Genomic DNA, 17283 nt, shown 5'->3' on the forward strand with positions numbered 1-17283 from the left:
ATTTGTTTGAGTTCATTGTAGATTCTGGATATTAGCCCTTTGTCAGATGAGTAGGTTGCGAAAATTTTCTCCCATTTTGTAGGTTGCCTGTTCACTCTGATGGTAGTTTCTTTTGCTGTGCAGAACTCTTTAGTTTAATTAGATCCCATTTGTCAATTTTGGCTTTTGTTGCCATTGCTTTTGGTGTTTTAGACATGAAGTCCTTGCCCATGCCTATGTCCTGAATGGTAATGCCTAGGTTTTCTTCTAGGGTTTTTATGGTTTTAGGTCTAACGTTCAAGTCTTTAATCCATCTTTAATTAATTTTTGTATAAGGTGTAAGGAAGGGATCCAGTTGCAGCTTTCTACATATGGCTAGCCAGTTTTCCCAGCACCATTTATTAAATAGGGAATCCTTTCCCCATTGCTTGTTTTTCTCAGGTTTGTCAAAGATCAGATAGTTGTAGATATGTGGCATTATTTCTGAGGGCTCTGTTCTGTTCCATTGATCTATATCTCTGTTTTGGTACCAGTACCATGCTGTCTTGGTTACTGTAGCCTTGTAGTATAGTTTGAAGTCAGGTAGCATGATGCCTCCAGCTTTGTTCTTTTGGCTTAGGATTGACTTGGCGATGCGGGCTCTTTTTTGGTTCCATATGAACTTTAAAGTAGTTTTTTCCAATTCAGTGAAGAAAGTCATTGGTAGCTTGATGGGGATGGCATTGAATCTATAAATTACCTTGAGCAGTATGGCCATTTTCACAATATTGATTCTTCCTACCCATGAGCATGGAATGTTCTTTCATTTGTTTGTATCCTCTTTTATTTCATTGAGCAGTGGTTTATAGTTCTCTTTGAAGAGGTCCTTCACGTCCCTTGTAAGTTGGATTCCTAAGTATTTTATTCTCTTTGAAGCAATTGTGTGAAAAATGCTTCAATTAAAAGACACAGACTGGCAAATTGGATAAAGAGTCAAGACCCATCAGTGTGCTGTATTCAGGAAACCCATCTCACGTGCAGAGACACACATAGGCTCATCAAGGATATTGGTCTAAAATTCTCTTTTTTGGTTGTGTCTCTGCCAGGCTTTGGTATCAGGATGATGCTGGCCTCATAAAATGAGTTAGGGAGGATTCCCTCTTTTTCTATTGATTGGAATAGTTTCAGAAGGAATGGTACCAGTTCCTCCTTGTACCTCTGGTAGAATTCGGCTGTGAATCCATCTGGTCCTGGACTCTTTTTGGTTGGTAAGCTATTGATTCTTGCCACAATTTCAGATCCTGTTATTGGTCTATTCAGAGATTCAACTTCTTCCTGGTTTAGTCTTGGGAGAGTGTATGTGTCGAGGAATTTATCCATTTCTTCTAGATTTTCTAGTTTATTTGCATAGAGGTGTTTGTAGTATTCTCTGATGGTAGTTTGTATTTCTGTGGGATCAGTGGTGATATCCCCTTTATCATTTTTTATTGCATCTATTTGATTCTTCTCTCTTTTTTTCTTTATTAGTCTTGCTAGCGGTCTATCAATTTGGTTGATCCTTTCAAAAAACCAGCTCCTGGATTCATTAATTTTTTGAAGGTTTTTTTGGTCTCTATTTCCTTCAGTTCTGCTCTGATTTTAGTTATTTGTTGCCTTCTGCTAGCTTTTGAATGTGTTTGCTCTTGCTTTTCTAGTTCTTTTAATTGTGATGTTAGGGTGTCAATTTTGGATCTTTCCTGCTTTCTCTTGTGGGCATTTAGTGCTATAAATTTCCCTCTACACACTGCTTTGAATGTATCACAGAGATTCTGGTACATTGTGTCTTTGTTCTCGTTGGTTTCAAAGAACATCTTTATTTCTGCCTTCATTTCGTTATGTACCCAGTAGTCATTCAGGAGCAGGTTGTTCAGTTTCCATGTAGTTGAGCGGTTTTGAGTGAGTTTCTTAATCCTGAGTTCTAGTTTGATTGCAGTGTGGTCTGAGAGACAGTTTGTTATAATTTCTGTTCTTTTACATTTGCTGAGGAGAGCTTTACTTCCAACTATGTGGTCAATTTTGGAATAGATGTGGTGTGGTGCTGAAAAAAATGTATATTCTGTTGATTTGGGGTGAAGAGTTCTGTAGATGTCTATTAGGTCCGCTTGGTGCAGAGCTGAGTTCAATTCCTGGGTAGCCTTGTTAACTTTCTGTCTCGTTGATCTGTCTAATGTTGACAGTTGGGTGTTAAAGTCTCCCATTATTATTGTGTGGGAGTCTAAATCTCTTTGTAGGTCACTCAAGACTTGCGTTATGAATCTGGGTGCTCCTGTATTGGGTGCATTTATATTTAGGATAGTTAGCTCTTCTTGTTGAATTGATCCCTTTACCATTATGTAATGGCCTTCTTTGTGTCTTTTGATATTTGTTGGTTTAAAGTCTGTTTTATCAGAGTCTAGGATTGCAGCCCCTGCCTTTTTTTTGTTTTCCATTTGCTTGGTAGATCTTCCTCCATCTGTCTCTGCATGTGAGATGGGTTTCCTGAATACAGCACACTGATGGGTCTTGACTCTTTATCCAATTTGCCAGTCTGTGTCTTTTAATTGGAGCATTTTTTTTTTTTGAGACAGGATCTCATTCTGACACCCAGGCTGGAGTGCAGTGGTGTGATCTCGGCTCACTGCAGCCTCGACTTCCTGGGCTCAAGCAATCCTCCTACCTCTGCCTCCTGAGTAGCTGGGACCACAGGCACATGCCACCATGCCTGGCTAACTTTTGTAGAGGTGGGATTTCACTATGTTCCCCAGGCTGGTCTGGAACTCCTGACCTCAAGCGATCTGTCTGCCTCGGCCTCCCAAAGTGCTAGGATTACTGGAATGAGCCACTGAGCCCAGCCATCAAACTGCTAATAGTCTTTCCAAGAGGAGAATAAGACTAGGGGAAGGGTGAAGTGGAAAGTTTCACTTTTTCTCTATATTCCTCTGTTTATTTAAGATTATACAATAAGGATGTACTTTTTTTTTTGAGACAGAGTTTCACTCTTGTTGCCCAGGCTGGAGTGCAATGGAGGGATCTTGGCTTACTGCAACCTCGGCTTCCTGTGTTCAAGCGATTCTCCTGCCTCAGCCTCCTGAGTAGCTGGGATTACAGGTGAGCACCACCATGCCCGGCTAATTTTGTATTTTTAGTAGAGACAGGGTTTCTCCATGTTGGTCAGGCTGGTCTCGAACTCCCGATCTCAGGTGATCCACCCACCTCGGCCTCCCAAAGTGCTGGGATTACAGGTGTGAGCCACCGTGCCTGGCCATTATTTTTAACACTAGGATTAACTTTAAAGACAGTAGAGTTACTGTCTTAGTCCATTTTATGCTGCTATAAGAGAATACCACAGACTGAACAATTTATAATGAACAGAAATTTATTAGGCTCATGGTTCTAGAGGCTTAGAAGTCCAAGATCCCGGAGCCATATCTGGAAAGGGCCTTCTTGCTGCATCTTAACATGGCAGAAAGCATCACACTGGGTGAGAGAGAGTGAAAGGGAAAGGCAGAGAGGAGGAAGAGAGAGAGAGAGAAAGGGAGAGAGAGAGAGAGAGAGCCACCAAAGTTATCCTTTTATTGGGAACCCACTCCTGAGATAACTAAGCCATTCCTGCCATAACAGCATTAATCCATTCATGAGGGCAGAACCCTCGGGTAGTAATCACTCTTAAAGGTTCCACTTCTCCAGATTGTTGCATTGGGGATTAAGTTTCCAACACATGAGCTGTGGGAGACACATTCGAATCATAGCAGTTACCCATATAGCCATTGAGCCAAATCTTGGGACTACTAAAACTTTTTATGTTATGTTATTTTATTTTATTTTTATTTATTTATTTTTTTTGAGATGAGTCTCTCTCTGTTGCCCGGGTCGGAGTGCCGCGGCGCTATCTTGGCTCACTGAACTTCTGCCTCCCAGGTTCAAGTGATTCCTCTGCCTCAGCCTCCAGAGTAGCTGGGCGTGCCACCACGCCAGACTAATTTTTTTTTTTTTTTAATATTTTTAGTAGAGACGGGGTTTCACCGTATTAGCCAGGATGGTCTCCCTCTCCTGACCTCGTGATCCGCCCCCTCGGCCTCCCAAAGTGCTGGGATTACAGGCGTAAGCCTCAGCACCCGGCCCTTTTATGTATGTATGTATGTATGTATGTATGCATGTATGCATGTATGTATGTATGTATGTATTTTATGTATGTATGTATTTTTGAGACGGAGTCTTGCTCTGTCGCCTAGGCTGGAGTGAAAATGGCACGATCTCGGCTCACTGCAACCTCTGCCTCCCCGGTTCAAGCAATTCTCATGCCTCAGCCTCCCGAGTAGCTGGGATTACAGGCACCCACCACCATGCCTGGCTAATTTTTTTGAATTTTTCGTAGAGACCGGGTTTCACCATGTTGGCCAGGCGGTCTTGAACTCCTGACCTCAGGTGATCCACCCACCTCGGCCTCCCAAAGGGTTGGGATTACAAAAAGTGTTAGGATTACAGGCATGAGCCACCGCTCCTGGCCAAAACTTTATATGTTATTTTCTTATTTCATCTCTCCCAGTTGATTAACTAAAAAGTGTTACTTAAGAATCTACTTTGGCTGGGCGTGGTGGCTCATGCCTATAACCCAATGCTTTAGAAGGCCAAGGCAGGAGGATGGCTTGAGGCCAGGAGTTCTAGACTAGCCGGAGCAACAAGGTAAAACCACCCCCTCATCCCCACACACTGCCCTATCTCTACAAATTCTCTTTGCAAATTGGGAAAACAGCATTTCGTAGGATTTCTGTGAGGATTAGACAGGTTAAACATGTAAAATGTGTAAGACTGCATTTTGCCTATATACATAAAAAATTGGCCAGACGCAGCGGCTCACACCTGTAATCCCATCACTTTGGGAGGCCGAGGCGGGTGGATTACCTGAGATCGGGAGTTGGAGATCAGCCTGGCCAACATAGTGAAAACCCATCTCTACTAAAAATATAATTAGCAGAGTGTGGTGGCACATGCCTGTAATCCCAGCTACTTGGGAGGCTGAGGCAGGAGAATTGTTTGAACCTGGGAGGCAGAGGTTGCAGTGAACCGAGATCATGCCTTTGCACTCCAGTTTCGGCGACAGAGTAAGACTCCGTCTCAAAAAAAAAAGAGTTAACATATATTAATTTTGGTTTTTATATTTTAGAACGTAGGCTTTTTTTTTTTCAAGTCGCAAACATTTTCATAAGCAGTGTGCTATGGTGCTAGTGGCTAAAACATTTCTGCCTACAGGGACTGGAAGTAGGAAAACAAGGAGGCAGTGCCAGTGGCGACCAGAAATTTGCACATCAGGTACAAAGGGTATTTGTCCTTAGCTCCGGCAGACTTTCTCTCTTTTTTTCCTTTGCAACCGTGTAAGGTTCTTCTAATGCAAAAGAAAAAAAATCTATCACATCTAAGGACCTTGAAAAGTTTTGTTTCCCTTGAGGAATTTGATATGCTTTTTCCTTATCATTCAGAAACATCAGTGTATAGTCTGTTTTCCCAGTTTGCATCGCGCCCATTAAGTTTCAACCCAAAATTTCTGTTTAATTTTGGAACAATAGAAACTCCTGATCGGCACATCTAAAATTTTCTTTGATCTTGATCTTCCATACCCGTTGCTGCCTTTTATTTAATTTTACATTTCCTTTTGATTATATATCTTCCAAGCTGATTAAAATTTTCTACTAGCCAAAAGGAGTTTGAGCGAACAAAAATATTTACAGAGCCATCAGCCATCTATGAGAATACCTTTTTCTTGGCATTCCACACACTGCCAGGTGTTATTTGAAAAGTCTTTACTGATGTAATAAACCAGAAATGGTTTCTCATTGGGGTTTTATTTTGTATTTCTAAGATTACAGGTGAAAGTGAACATTTTCCCATATTTGTTAACCAGGTTTAAAACTGTTTGATTGGGACGTGGCTTATACAGGGACGAGTGCAGTTAATCCAACTGAAAGACAAATGAAACCCATGAATATCTGGTTCTTACATTTTAGCTTTGACTCCGCCCCTGGGTCCCCTCACCTACCCCGACCCCAAGCAAGCCCTTTGTGTGTTTCAACCGTCAGGGAATGGGATCTCAGTCTGAAAAGCTGGCAGAATACCGTCTTGCCCCCAAATATGTGTATTATGCGTATATCCAGTGTCTGATTGCAATGTTTATCGGAGAGTTCCTGAATCCTAACTAAGCCTGAAGCACTGGCAGTCCCCGGGAGTCTTTCCGCAGGCGCGGCCTCTGACACTCGGCCTTCGACTGGCCCGCCTGGCCCCGCAGGAGTCGGGGTGACGCTGGCCAGCCCAGCGCGGACGATGAGAGCTAGGAGTGGCTGCTTCTGCCTTTCTCTCCCCCCACTTTTTTTTTTAGCCATAGCTATGGTTACCACGTTTCTCTCCGCCTCCCGCCACCTACCAAGAAAACGACTGACCATTGGCTGCCTTTCACCAAGGCGGTAAGTCATTGGTCTCTGGTGGGGCCGGGCGCTGCCCCCTTCCCCTGTCTCCCGGGTCTCTGGAGGAGCCCAGGAAGGAGGCTCCGCTGGTGCCGCTGGGTCAGGCGCTGACGGGACCGGGCTGCGGCAGTCGTTAGCGGGTCATGTCGGCCGCCCAGGGCTGGGACAGGAACCGCCGGAGGGGAGGAGGCGCCGCCGGCGCTGGTGGCGGAGGTAGCGGGGCCGGCGGGGGCAGTGGGGGCAGCGGGGGTCGGGGGACTGGCCAGCTCAACCGCTTCGTGCAACTCTCCGGGCGGCCGCACCTGCCAGGTGAGTCGTGGGACAGGGTCCTGACCGCTTGCGGGCGCGGCGGGCGGGAAGGTGACTGCTACCTTTTCTTTTTCTCCCTGGCTTTCTTTTCCTTGGGAGGAGGAAAGGCAGGCCCCACGCATAGCAGAGGGACTGGGGATCAGAGAAAAGGGAAGGTGTCTTTGAGGTCAGGGAGGGAACGGGAGCACAGGGAAGAAAAGTATCTGTGCTCTGTTGAAAGCTCTGTGCTGAGAGTTGTGTTTTCTTTTCAAAGGAGAGGCCACTGTCTCATTGACATTTCCAAATGTTTCGGTTACTCGATTCCCAATCTCTTCCCCTTCCGCAGTTTGATCTTGTAAATGAAAGACATTGGCGCCTAGCTGTGGGAAATTATTTCAAAAAGGGTGCCAAGTTAAGGAGAGAAGAGGGAAGCGCATTCCGAGGAGTGATTTTGTAAAAACTACGCGGGGTGTGTGTGTTCTGAAACGGAAGAAAGGGGTGGGGGAGTGTTGGCTGGGGAGTGTATGGGAAAGAGAACCTAGAGGATTAGGGAAAACTAGTTGGATTATTAATATTTTGGAATGTTCAGAGACAGAAAGGATAATGGTGCCTAGGTTTTAAGGGGAGAAAGTGAAGATAAAAAATATACTTGGTGACACAATTATGCTGTGTTTACAATATAAAAACAACTGAGAATTGGAAAAATGTAACCAATACAATTATTTGACATTTTGGTCTACAGTGCCCTAGCCTTGAGTTCAGATGCTTTTGAAAACAAAATAAAATCAAGTGGATATGTATGTGTAGACAATTTTAAAGAGGTACGTTTGTAATTGAATATTCAATCTAGTAGAAGGAAGGTAGGGAATTAAATAATGCAGAGAACGTCAAATATCCCACTGGGCAAGCTTATTTTTACTATGAAAAGAACTATCAGGAATGATGTGTTAATTATTCATCGTGTTTTTTGTGAATAGTATTGATTATATTAGTGATATATTTGTTTAGCTGATGAGTTTTGAGAACATGATGAATTGGTTTTTTTGAATTGTGCTTAAGACTGTGCCTTATACTTCTAAGTAGTCAAAAATTATTATTTGATTAAATTGAAGATGACAAAGGGAATTTAGCACATTCAATGAGACAATTGCTTATGTTTGTGATGAGGTTATTGATGTGTGCTGGAAATGTACACTACCCCATTTACATGCATTAAATCGAGGCATTTGTAAGTAGTCATATAATATACCAGAAGTTGGGTTTGAGACGTTAATATCAGACTGGGCATCCTAGAATTGCTAAATATATGATCTTTAACATGAAAAAGAAAAAAGGAGCAATCTTTTTTCTTACTCCCAATTAATAATAAAAACTTAGATTTTTGTGTATTGACAGCTTAGAAGATGAATCTCTTAGCAAACACTGTCACCAGTTTGCCCTCCACTACCGCAATCTTTAGGTCTTTGATCACTGATTAATTATACCATGGGCTTCAAGTAGGCATTCCTAGGTTCCTAGAACCTGCTTGGTGCACTTCCTCACTGCAACCACGTGATGGCGGTGGAAGCCATGATTTCTGCTAAGGGGCTTCAGTGTGGAGCTATTTCTGCATTCCCTTAGCACACAAGACCAAGAACAGCCGTTTATCCAGAGGTAAAGATAAACGTGTCTGAACTGTGAAAATTTGTAAAGCGGGGTCATCAGTCTCTTTTTTCTGCTTCCCTTTTCTCTTGACTGACACTTCATTGCTCCTTTACTCATTCTCAAAGTTGGGACACATCTGATACCTCAATGTATTATGTAGTTTGAAATTCTTTCATACCAATTCTTTATTCTCCTAGGTATTGCATTTTAAGCCTCTCCTTTTTCTTGCATTTTGATAGATTTTAAAAGATTTTAGGTGATGGGGAGGAATAGGATGTCTAGGCTTGGTTGATGGGCCTTGGAGATAAAACCTTTTATTTTAAATGTATTTATTTATTTATTGAGATGGAGTCTCGCTCTGTCCTCCAGGCTGGAGTGCAGTGTTGCGATCTCCGCTCACTGCAACTCCACTTAAGCAATTCTCCTGCCTCAGCCTCCTGAGTAGCTGAAATTAAAGGTGCCCACCACCACGCCCGGCTAGTTTTTGTATTTTTAGTAGAGACAGGATTTTATCATGTTGGCCAGGCTGGTCTTGAACTCCTGATCTCAGGTGATTTGCCTGTCTCAGCTTCCCAAAGTGCTGGGATTACAGGCGTGAGCCACCTCGCCCAGCCAATTTTTTTTTTTTTTTTTTTGAGTATACTATAGTGGCTGGTCGTGGTGGCTCACATCTGTAACCCCAGCACTTTGAAAGTCCAAGGTGGGAGGATCACTTGAGCCTAGGAGTTCAAGGCCAGCCTGGGCAACAAAGCAAGACCATATCTCAAGTTAAAAATTAAAAAAAAAACCACACACACAAAAAAACTATACTATAGCTCACTGTCTCTCTCTTTTGACCTCTAAATCCCATTTGTCTTTTTTTTTTTTTTTTTTTTTTTTTTTTGAGACAGAGCCTCACTCTGTGGCCCAGGCTGGAGTGTGGTGGCATGGTCTTGGCTTACTGCAACCTTTGCCTCCTGAACTCTAGCAATTCCCCTGTCTCAGTCTGCCAAGTAGCTGGGATTAGAGGTGCGGGCCACCACGTCCGGCTAATTTTTTGTATTTTTGGTAGAAATGGGGTTTTGCCATGTTGGCCAGGCTGGGCTCGAACTCCTGGCCTCAAGTGATCCTTCCGCCTCAGCCTCCCAAAGTACTGGGATTACAGGCGTGAGTCACAGCGCCCAGCCAGCCCCATGTTCCATTTTTCATCCTTCTCTACCAAGACTTTCAGTTACTGATACTTAGAACCTTTTCTTACTTTTTACATCTCAACCCTCCATCCAGTCGCCAATGAAACCAAACAAAACAACCTGGTCTTCCTGGAGTGTTCTCATTCTCTTTCAGTGATAGCTTCTTTATCCATCCAGTTATGCAAACTTGAAACTTGGGCATCCTCCTCAATATTTTCTTCTCCCTTGCACTTCAGGTGTAATCATTTACCAGGTCCTGTTTCTTTTACTCCTGCCATAACTCCAATCCACGGTGCCACCATCCCTCACTTAGGTCTCTTGCAGGAGCTTTTTAAGCAGTATTCCTGCTTCTACTCTTGCCCTTCAATTCATATAGCACACCAGTCTTTTTGCAAGCCCAAATACATTCTCATCCCTGCTCACAACCTTTTTATTGCTCTTAGGATAAGGCAAAAATCTTTAACATGGCCTCAAAGGCACTGTGTCCTCTGACTCCTCTCTAACTCTACAGTTAATCTTGTGTTACGTTCTCTTGGTCGTTGATCTTTTTCTGCCCCCTTGGATGTTTCATGCTTCCTCCTGCCCCAGGTCCATTGCATAAGCTTTTCCATCATCCAAGAACCTTCTTACTCCTCATTCCATTCTCTTGTTTTAACTTCTCTTCCATTAGATCTCAGTTTGATCAAAATGTTTTTTACACAGAAGCCTTCCGTGACCTTTCTGACTTGGTCTCTTCTCTCTGTAACACTCATAGCATCATGTGGCTCTCCTTGGGCATACTTTACCATTTGTGTGTGATACCTTGATATGCATGATTTGATACTCTTGAGATGTATGTGCGTATACATATACACACATATATGTATATATATGCCATATACATATACATATATTTTTAAAATTCTAAATTAACGCATTGGCATTATATATAACATGTTAGTATCTAGTGAGTTTGATTAGTGTGGTTCAGTCCTCTAGCCACATTGACTCTGGATAGATGGTTAAAATCAGGTTCTCTCTCTTTTTTTTTTTTCTGAGATGGAATCATGCTCTGTCGCCCAGGCTAGAGTGGAGTGGCGCAATGTCACTGCAACCTCTGCCTCCTGGGTTCAAGCAGTTCTCCTGCCTCAGCCTCCTGAGTAGTTGGGATTATAGGCGTGAGCCATTGTGCTACTTTTTGTATTTTTAGTAGAGACGGGGTTTCATCATGTTGGCCAGGCTGGTCTCGAACTCCTGATCTTGTGATCCACCTGCCTTGGCCTCTCAAAGTGTTGGGATTACAGGCATGAGCCACCGTGCCTGCCCAAAATCAGGTTCTTTAATGTAAAGTAGTGGATTAGAGTCTGCATCCATTGCGACAGCACAAACGATAGTTTGTGAAACCTTTTTTTAAGCACTTGCCTTTCTGCTGTTTTCTAAAGTTCACTAGTGATTATGTGTTTGCCTCATAGGCCAAGAAATTAATAGCTTTTTACTCCTGGATTTTTACTAACTCATAATTTCTATACACCCAGTAACGAACAGGGAATTGTGCTTTTTGTAGAATAAGTATGCAGAGAGAGCTCAGGAGCACGGGGTTCATGGGGCAATGGAATTCAGGTAGCTGTTGTGATTTAACTGTGTGAGTTTGATTAAATACCATGATTAGCTGGGAAAACAGTTAAACATTGTTGCTAACATGGGAACTGGAAAACTGACAAAGAAAAAGAAGGAAAAATGTAACAGTTGGTAAAGCTGGGTAAAAATAATACTGTAGTCTTAACTTAAAATTTTTAAGTAAGTAATGTGTATAAAATCCAAATGGTACAAAAAAGTATATGGTAAAAGACAAGTTTTTCTTCTTCCTTTGACCCCAGCTAATTGACTGCCTTCCCTAGAAGCAACCAATGATACATTTCCTGTATATTTTTTCCAGGTGCAGGGGGGACGGGAGGGACTTTGTGGAGATGGTAGCATTCCTTTGTTTGGGTGGGTATTTAAGATGTTTACAATCTTGCTAATACAAATAGTGATACAATGAATATCCCTATACATATATAATTTTTGCACATGAGAGAGTCTCTCTTCAGGATAAATTTGTAGAAGTACAGTTTCTGGGTCAAAGGATATATGTTTACTGCTTAAACTTTGATAGATACTGTCCAATTTCAAATTTATGTTTCCCTGTTGGTGTTTGAGTGCTGTCTTCCTTGTTCTCTTGGTAATGGAGTGGGTTATCAAACGTTAATTTAAATTGTCAGTTTAATAGGAATATTTTTCTTAAGTATCTTTTCAATAGGTAGATATAAGAGCCATTTATTTGTTTCCTTTATCTATAGACCTGTTTATATTTTTTGTTCATTTTTTGTTCATCCCATATGGGATGGTTCATATTGTTTATAAAGGCGGTCCCCAAGCTTTTTGGCACCAGGGACCAGTTTCGTGGAAGGCAATTTTTCCATGGACGGGGATGGCGGGGTGGAGGAGTGGGGGGAATGGTTTCGGGATGAAACTGTTCCACCTCAGGTCATCAGGCGCTAGAGACTCAAAAGGAGCACACAGCCTAGATCCCTTGCATGCACAGTTCACCGTAGAGTTGGCACTCCTATGAGAATCTAATGCTTCATCTGACAGGAGGCCGAGCTCTGGCGGGAATGCTCACTCACCCACCACTCACCTCCTGCTGTGTGGCCAGGTTCCTAACAGGCCATGGACCGGTACCAGGGGTCCATGGCCTGGGGGTTGCGGACCCCTGGTTTATAGGAACTCTGTATTTTAATGAAATCGGTTCTTAGTCTTTGACATATGTTGCAGATATTTTTCACAGTTTTTCGTTTGCATTTTGACTTTGTTTATGGTCTATTTTTTCATCAGAAATTTAATGTTTTGTTGTTAAATTTATCAGTCTTTTCAGAGTCTAGGTTTTGTGTCATAAGAAAGGCCTTTCCTATTTTATTCTTATTTCTAATTCAAATTAAATATTCTTGTGTTTTCTCCAGGTACTTCTGTAATTTTATTTTTAAGTTAAATGCACTTACCCACACAAAATGTAAGTTAAATAAAGTGTCGAGGTGGGCATCCAACTTTACTTTTCCTCCAGATGGCTGCCCAGTTATGGCAGTGTCCTTAATTTGTTCAGCTTTGCCCTGCTGATTGAAATGTTGTCTATAGGTGTACTTAGTTCTTACAATTTGAGGTTATTACTGGACTTTTACTCTGTTTCATTGATCAGATTACCTTTTTATACCTAATGACTCCATTCCTTGGTTATCATCTTCCCTCATTCTACTTCCCAGAGTTTTCCAGGGAAGTTTTCTTTGTTTATTTTTCTATATGACTTAGAATTAGCTAAGTCAGAAAAATTATTTGTGTGAATTGACCAAGGTATTCTTTTATGATTAAACAATTATTTCCTGGGTTTGCAACTACTCATTATCATTTCTTATTTTGTATTATGTGAGGCTTTGCCCTTTCTTGTTCATAATCGGCTCTTGGATTTTTAAAACTTAGTTCCACTATTTTCTTTTTTTATTAATTTTTTTCTTTCAGTTTTTTTTTTTTTGAGATGGAGTCTCGCTCTGTTGCCCAGGCTGGAGTGCAGTGGCGTGATCTCGGCTCACTGCAAACTCTGCCCCCTGGGTTCACGCCATTCTCCTGCCTCAGCCTCTTGAGTAGCTGGGAATATAGGCGCCCGCCACTACGCCCGGCTAATTTTTTGTATATTTAGTAGAGACGGTGTTTCACTGTGTTAGCCAGGATGGTCTCGATCTCCTGACCTCGTGATCCACCCGCCTCGGCCTCCCAAAGTGCTGGGATTACAGGCGTGAGCCACTGCGCCTGGCCTCTTTTAATTTTTTTTTGTTTTTTATTTTTGAGACAGAGTCTCTGTCTTGTCACCCAGGCTGGAGTGCAGTGGCGTGATCTTGGCTCGCTGCAACCTCTGCCTCCCAGGTTCAAGCGATTCTCCTGTCTCAGCCTCCCTAGTAGCTGGGATTACAGGCGCACGCTGCCACGGCTCGCTAATTTTTTGTATTTTAGTAGAGACAGGGTTTCACCGTGTTGCCCAGGCTGGTCCTGAACTCCTGAGCTCAGGCAGTCCACCTGCCTCGGCCTCCCAAAGTGCTGAGATTACATGCATGAGCCACTGCACCCGGCATTTTGATAATGTTAAATCTTCTAGGTCTGTGAACATGTTGTATTTCCATTTATTTAGATCTTGAATTTATGTCAACAATGTTTTGGGTTTTCACAGGTCATTTATGCTTTGCCTGCCTTTCTCAATTCTGTCATCTATTAATGTGCCCCTTACTATATTTTCAGTAGTCTCTGGTACTCCTTTGTGCTACTTTCAGTGAAGATTTCATTTCTGCGTTGGTTTTATTTTTCCCTTCCATTTCTTTTCTGTTCTCTGTTTATATTTCTTTCTGTTGTCTGCCTTTCTAAAGCTAGAATCTCTTTTCTTTTCTGGACTTGAGACATTAGTTTTTGTAAAACCTGTTGTCTCCCACCCCCTACCACAGCCACTATATAAAAGGAATACAAACTCATTAATTAAAATTTGGATAATGGGCTGGGTGTGGTGGCTCTCACCTATAATCCCAGCACTTTGGAAGGCCGAGGCGGGCAAATGGCTTAAGTCCAGGAGTTTGAGACCAGCATGGGTAACATAGTAAGACCTTGTCTTTACAAAAAATAAACAATATTTGCCAGCTAGTGGGCACATGCTTGTAATCCCAGCTAATCCCAGCTACTTGGGGTGCTGAGGCAGGATTGTCTGAGCCCAAAAGGTTGGGGCTGTAGTGAGCCGAGATCATGCCACTGCACTCTAGCCTGGGCAACAGAGCGAGACCCTGCCTCAAAAAACCCCCCAAAATTGGAAAATGTAGAAAAATTGAGACAAGGAGAAAATCACTTAAAGACAGCTAATCAACATTTTGATATTTTACTTTCCTTTTAGTTCTTTATCAAGTGTTTCATTTAATACTGTATAAATAGTTACTTATCACCTGTAGGAATTTGGGATTCTCTTAAAACTGTTCTGTATTTAAATGTTTTACTCACAAGGCTTGCTTATGTTTTCTGTTGTTTTATTAGGTGGAATCTCTTTCTCCTCAGTTTACCATATGAATAACATTTTAGGTTTTTTCCTAGCTGGTGGCCTATTTTACTTCTCTCTGTTACAGCCAGGCTTTCAGAAAGAATAGACTCTGTTGTTTATATTTTAATTTCTTTTTTTTTCTTCTCTTCAGTCTTTTGCAGTCTCACTTCTGCCTCCATCGTTCTACTCAAGTGCTCTTACTAAGGTAATAACGTCCTAATTGCTAACTCCAGTAGATAGCTCTTAGTTTTCATCCTACCCATCTTCTCTAGAATTTGGTTTTAACTGTCTCCTATGCTAGACCCTAGGAATACCTAATTAACTAAAGTTCCTTTTCCTAAAGAGCTCTTAGTTATTCTTTTATCTCTTGAACTTCCTATTAGTTTTCCTTTATCTGCCACTTAATATTGGTATCCAAGAGTATATCTTTGTTTTTTTCCCCTTCTTACTCTTAGTAAGATATCATTAATGTCCTGACCAAACCTATATCTATGTCTAACCCACATCTCTCTTTCTGGCCTGTTTGTCAACAGCCTCTAGATGTTTCTACCAACTGACTGATGAGTACCTCAAATACAACATTTTCAAAAGACAATTTCATCATTTTTCCTGGCAAACCTGTTACTTCACCCTGTGCTCCTTATCCTGACTAATTTAATGGCTATATTATCAATTTAGTGAGTCAAGCCAGAAATGTGGGAATCATATTAGATTCCTTCCTTTTACTCATTCCTCATAGAATTGGTCACAATTCGATAAGGAATTGTGTTGTTGATTCTTCCTCCTTACCCTCACTCTATTTGTCCCTTTCTACCTCTTTACCCTCCCCATTTATGTCTTTCATTTTATATTTCAGCTATACAGAAGTATTTTCAGTTAGTTGCCTTAAATTCTTGGAACAAGGTAGGTTGAGAGGAGAGATTTTTTAAAAACTTGGAATTTCCTGTGCTACACTGTTTCTTGATTCTGTACATACCATTTCTTCTTTCTAAAGTGCCATTCTCCTAGTCATCTTCTTAGACCCACCCATGTATACTTTAATCTACATAGCATTTTTTCCTATTCTCTCTTTTAATCCCAGCACTTTGGGAGGCCGAGGCAGGAGAATCGCTTGAACCCGGGAGGTGGAGGTTGTAGTGAGCTGAGATTGCGTCACTGCACTCCAGCCTGGGCGACAGTGAGACTCCATCTCAAAAACAAACAAACCCACAAATGACTTATGTGTGTCAAGTCAAAGGGACATTTTAAAATCTCCATCTGCCTTGATCTCCCTTCATTTTTAAACATCCTTTTCCCTTTTGGCTTCCTGGGTGTCAGGTGTCATTTTCCGTTTATGTGTCTGGCCTCATCCTTAGTCGTCTTTGTCAACTCTTTCCCTTTTACCAGGAGTTTATGTATGAGAGTTCTCAATTCTTGGTTCTGTGTCCCCACCCTTCTCTTTTCAACTTACTTGAGGTGTTCTCTTCCAAATCTGTGATTTTCAATATCTATCCATATGCCAATAAGTTACGCCACTTTGTAATTTCAGCCCAAATCTCTTTTGAGGGCAATTTCCTTGCTTTCTCCATATCTACAATTACATGCTTCATATTTCTGAAGCTCAACAAGCCTAAAACTGAATTTGTGATCTTTATTATAAAATTGAAGGGTAACTATTGGGTAATTTTAAGCACAGGAGTGATGTGATATGATTTATTATTTTCTAAAGCTCCCTCTAGCTGCTGGTTGGAGAATGGCTAATGGGATATGGTAACACGGATGCATGGAGGTCATTTAGAAGACTATAGAAGTACTTTCCTAAAAAGATTGTGGTGGCTTGGACTAGGGTATGGTGGTATATCAGTGGTTGGAAGTGGTTGAATATGAAATGTATTTTGAAAGTAGCATTAATAGGATTTGCTGTGAGGTGTGAAGGAGAGAGAAGAATCAAGATGATTGCTAACAAGGTTAGATGCGGTGGTTGACGCCTGTAATCCCAGCACTTTGGGAGGCCAAGGTGGGTGGATCACTTGAGGTCAGGAGTTTGAGGCCAGCCTGGCCAACATGGCGAAAACCCGTCTCTACTAAAAATAAAAAATAAGCGGGCGTGGTGGCGTGTGCCTTTAGTCCCAGCTACTTGGGGGGCTGAGGCACAAGAATTGCTTGAACCCAGGAGGCGGAGGTTGCAGTGAGTCGTGATTGCACCACGGCACTCCAGTCTAGGTGACAGAGCGAGACTCTGAAAAAAAAAAGACTCCTAAGTTTTTGTTTTGAGCAATTGGATAGATGACAGTCTCATCAAATGTGATAGAACAGATCTGAAGCAGCAGGATTGTAGGGGGCAAATCAAGAGTGTTGTTTTGGCAGTGTTAAGCTTGAGATGCCTGTTTGACCTCCAAGTAAGGATATAGAGTAAGTAATATTTACATTAAAAAAATCGAACTCAAGGGAGATGGTGAGGCTCACAATGTTTTTTGGAATTATTAGCAAGCCATTGGACAGGATGAGTTCACCAAAGAATATTTTTAGCCAGGTGCGGTGGCTCATGCCTGTAATCCCAGCACTTTGGGAGGCCGAGACGAGGTTGGGAGTTTGAGACCAGCCTGGCCAACATGGTGAAACCCCGTCTCTACTAAAAATACAAAAATTAGCCGGATGTGGTTGTGGGTGCCTGTAATTCCAGCTACTAGGGAGG

The 17283-nt window shown here is 42.0% G+C and overlaps 1 protein-coding gene across 2 annotated transcripts in view; it reads left to right on the forward strand.

Moving 5' to 3' along the window:
- The first annotated feature begins 6463 nt into the window (after window positions 1-6463).
- KLHDC10 (kelch domain containing 10) overlaps window positions 6464-17283 on the forward strand; it is a 60726-nt gene continuing 49906 nt past the window's right edge. The window contains exon 1 of one of the 2 annotated variants that reach the window (XM_002818444.4): window positions 6464-6740. In XM_002818444.4, coding sequence (XP_002818490.1) covers window positions 6575-6740 — 166 coding nt within the window. In that variant the 5' untranslated portion in view covers window positions 6464-6574. The remainder of the gene's footprint in view (window positions 6741-17283) is intronic. The other variant, XM_063726165.1, reaches the window with a different exon arrangement.

This window comes from Pongo abelii, chromosome 6, assembly GCF_028885655.2.
Source record: "Pongo abelii isolate AG06213 chromosome 6, NHGRI_mPonAbe1-v2.0_pri, whole genome shotgun sequence".
Classification (NCBI taxonomy): domain Eukaryota; kingdom Metazoa; phylum Chordata; class Mammalia; order Primates; family Hominidae; genus Pongo; species Pongo abelii.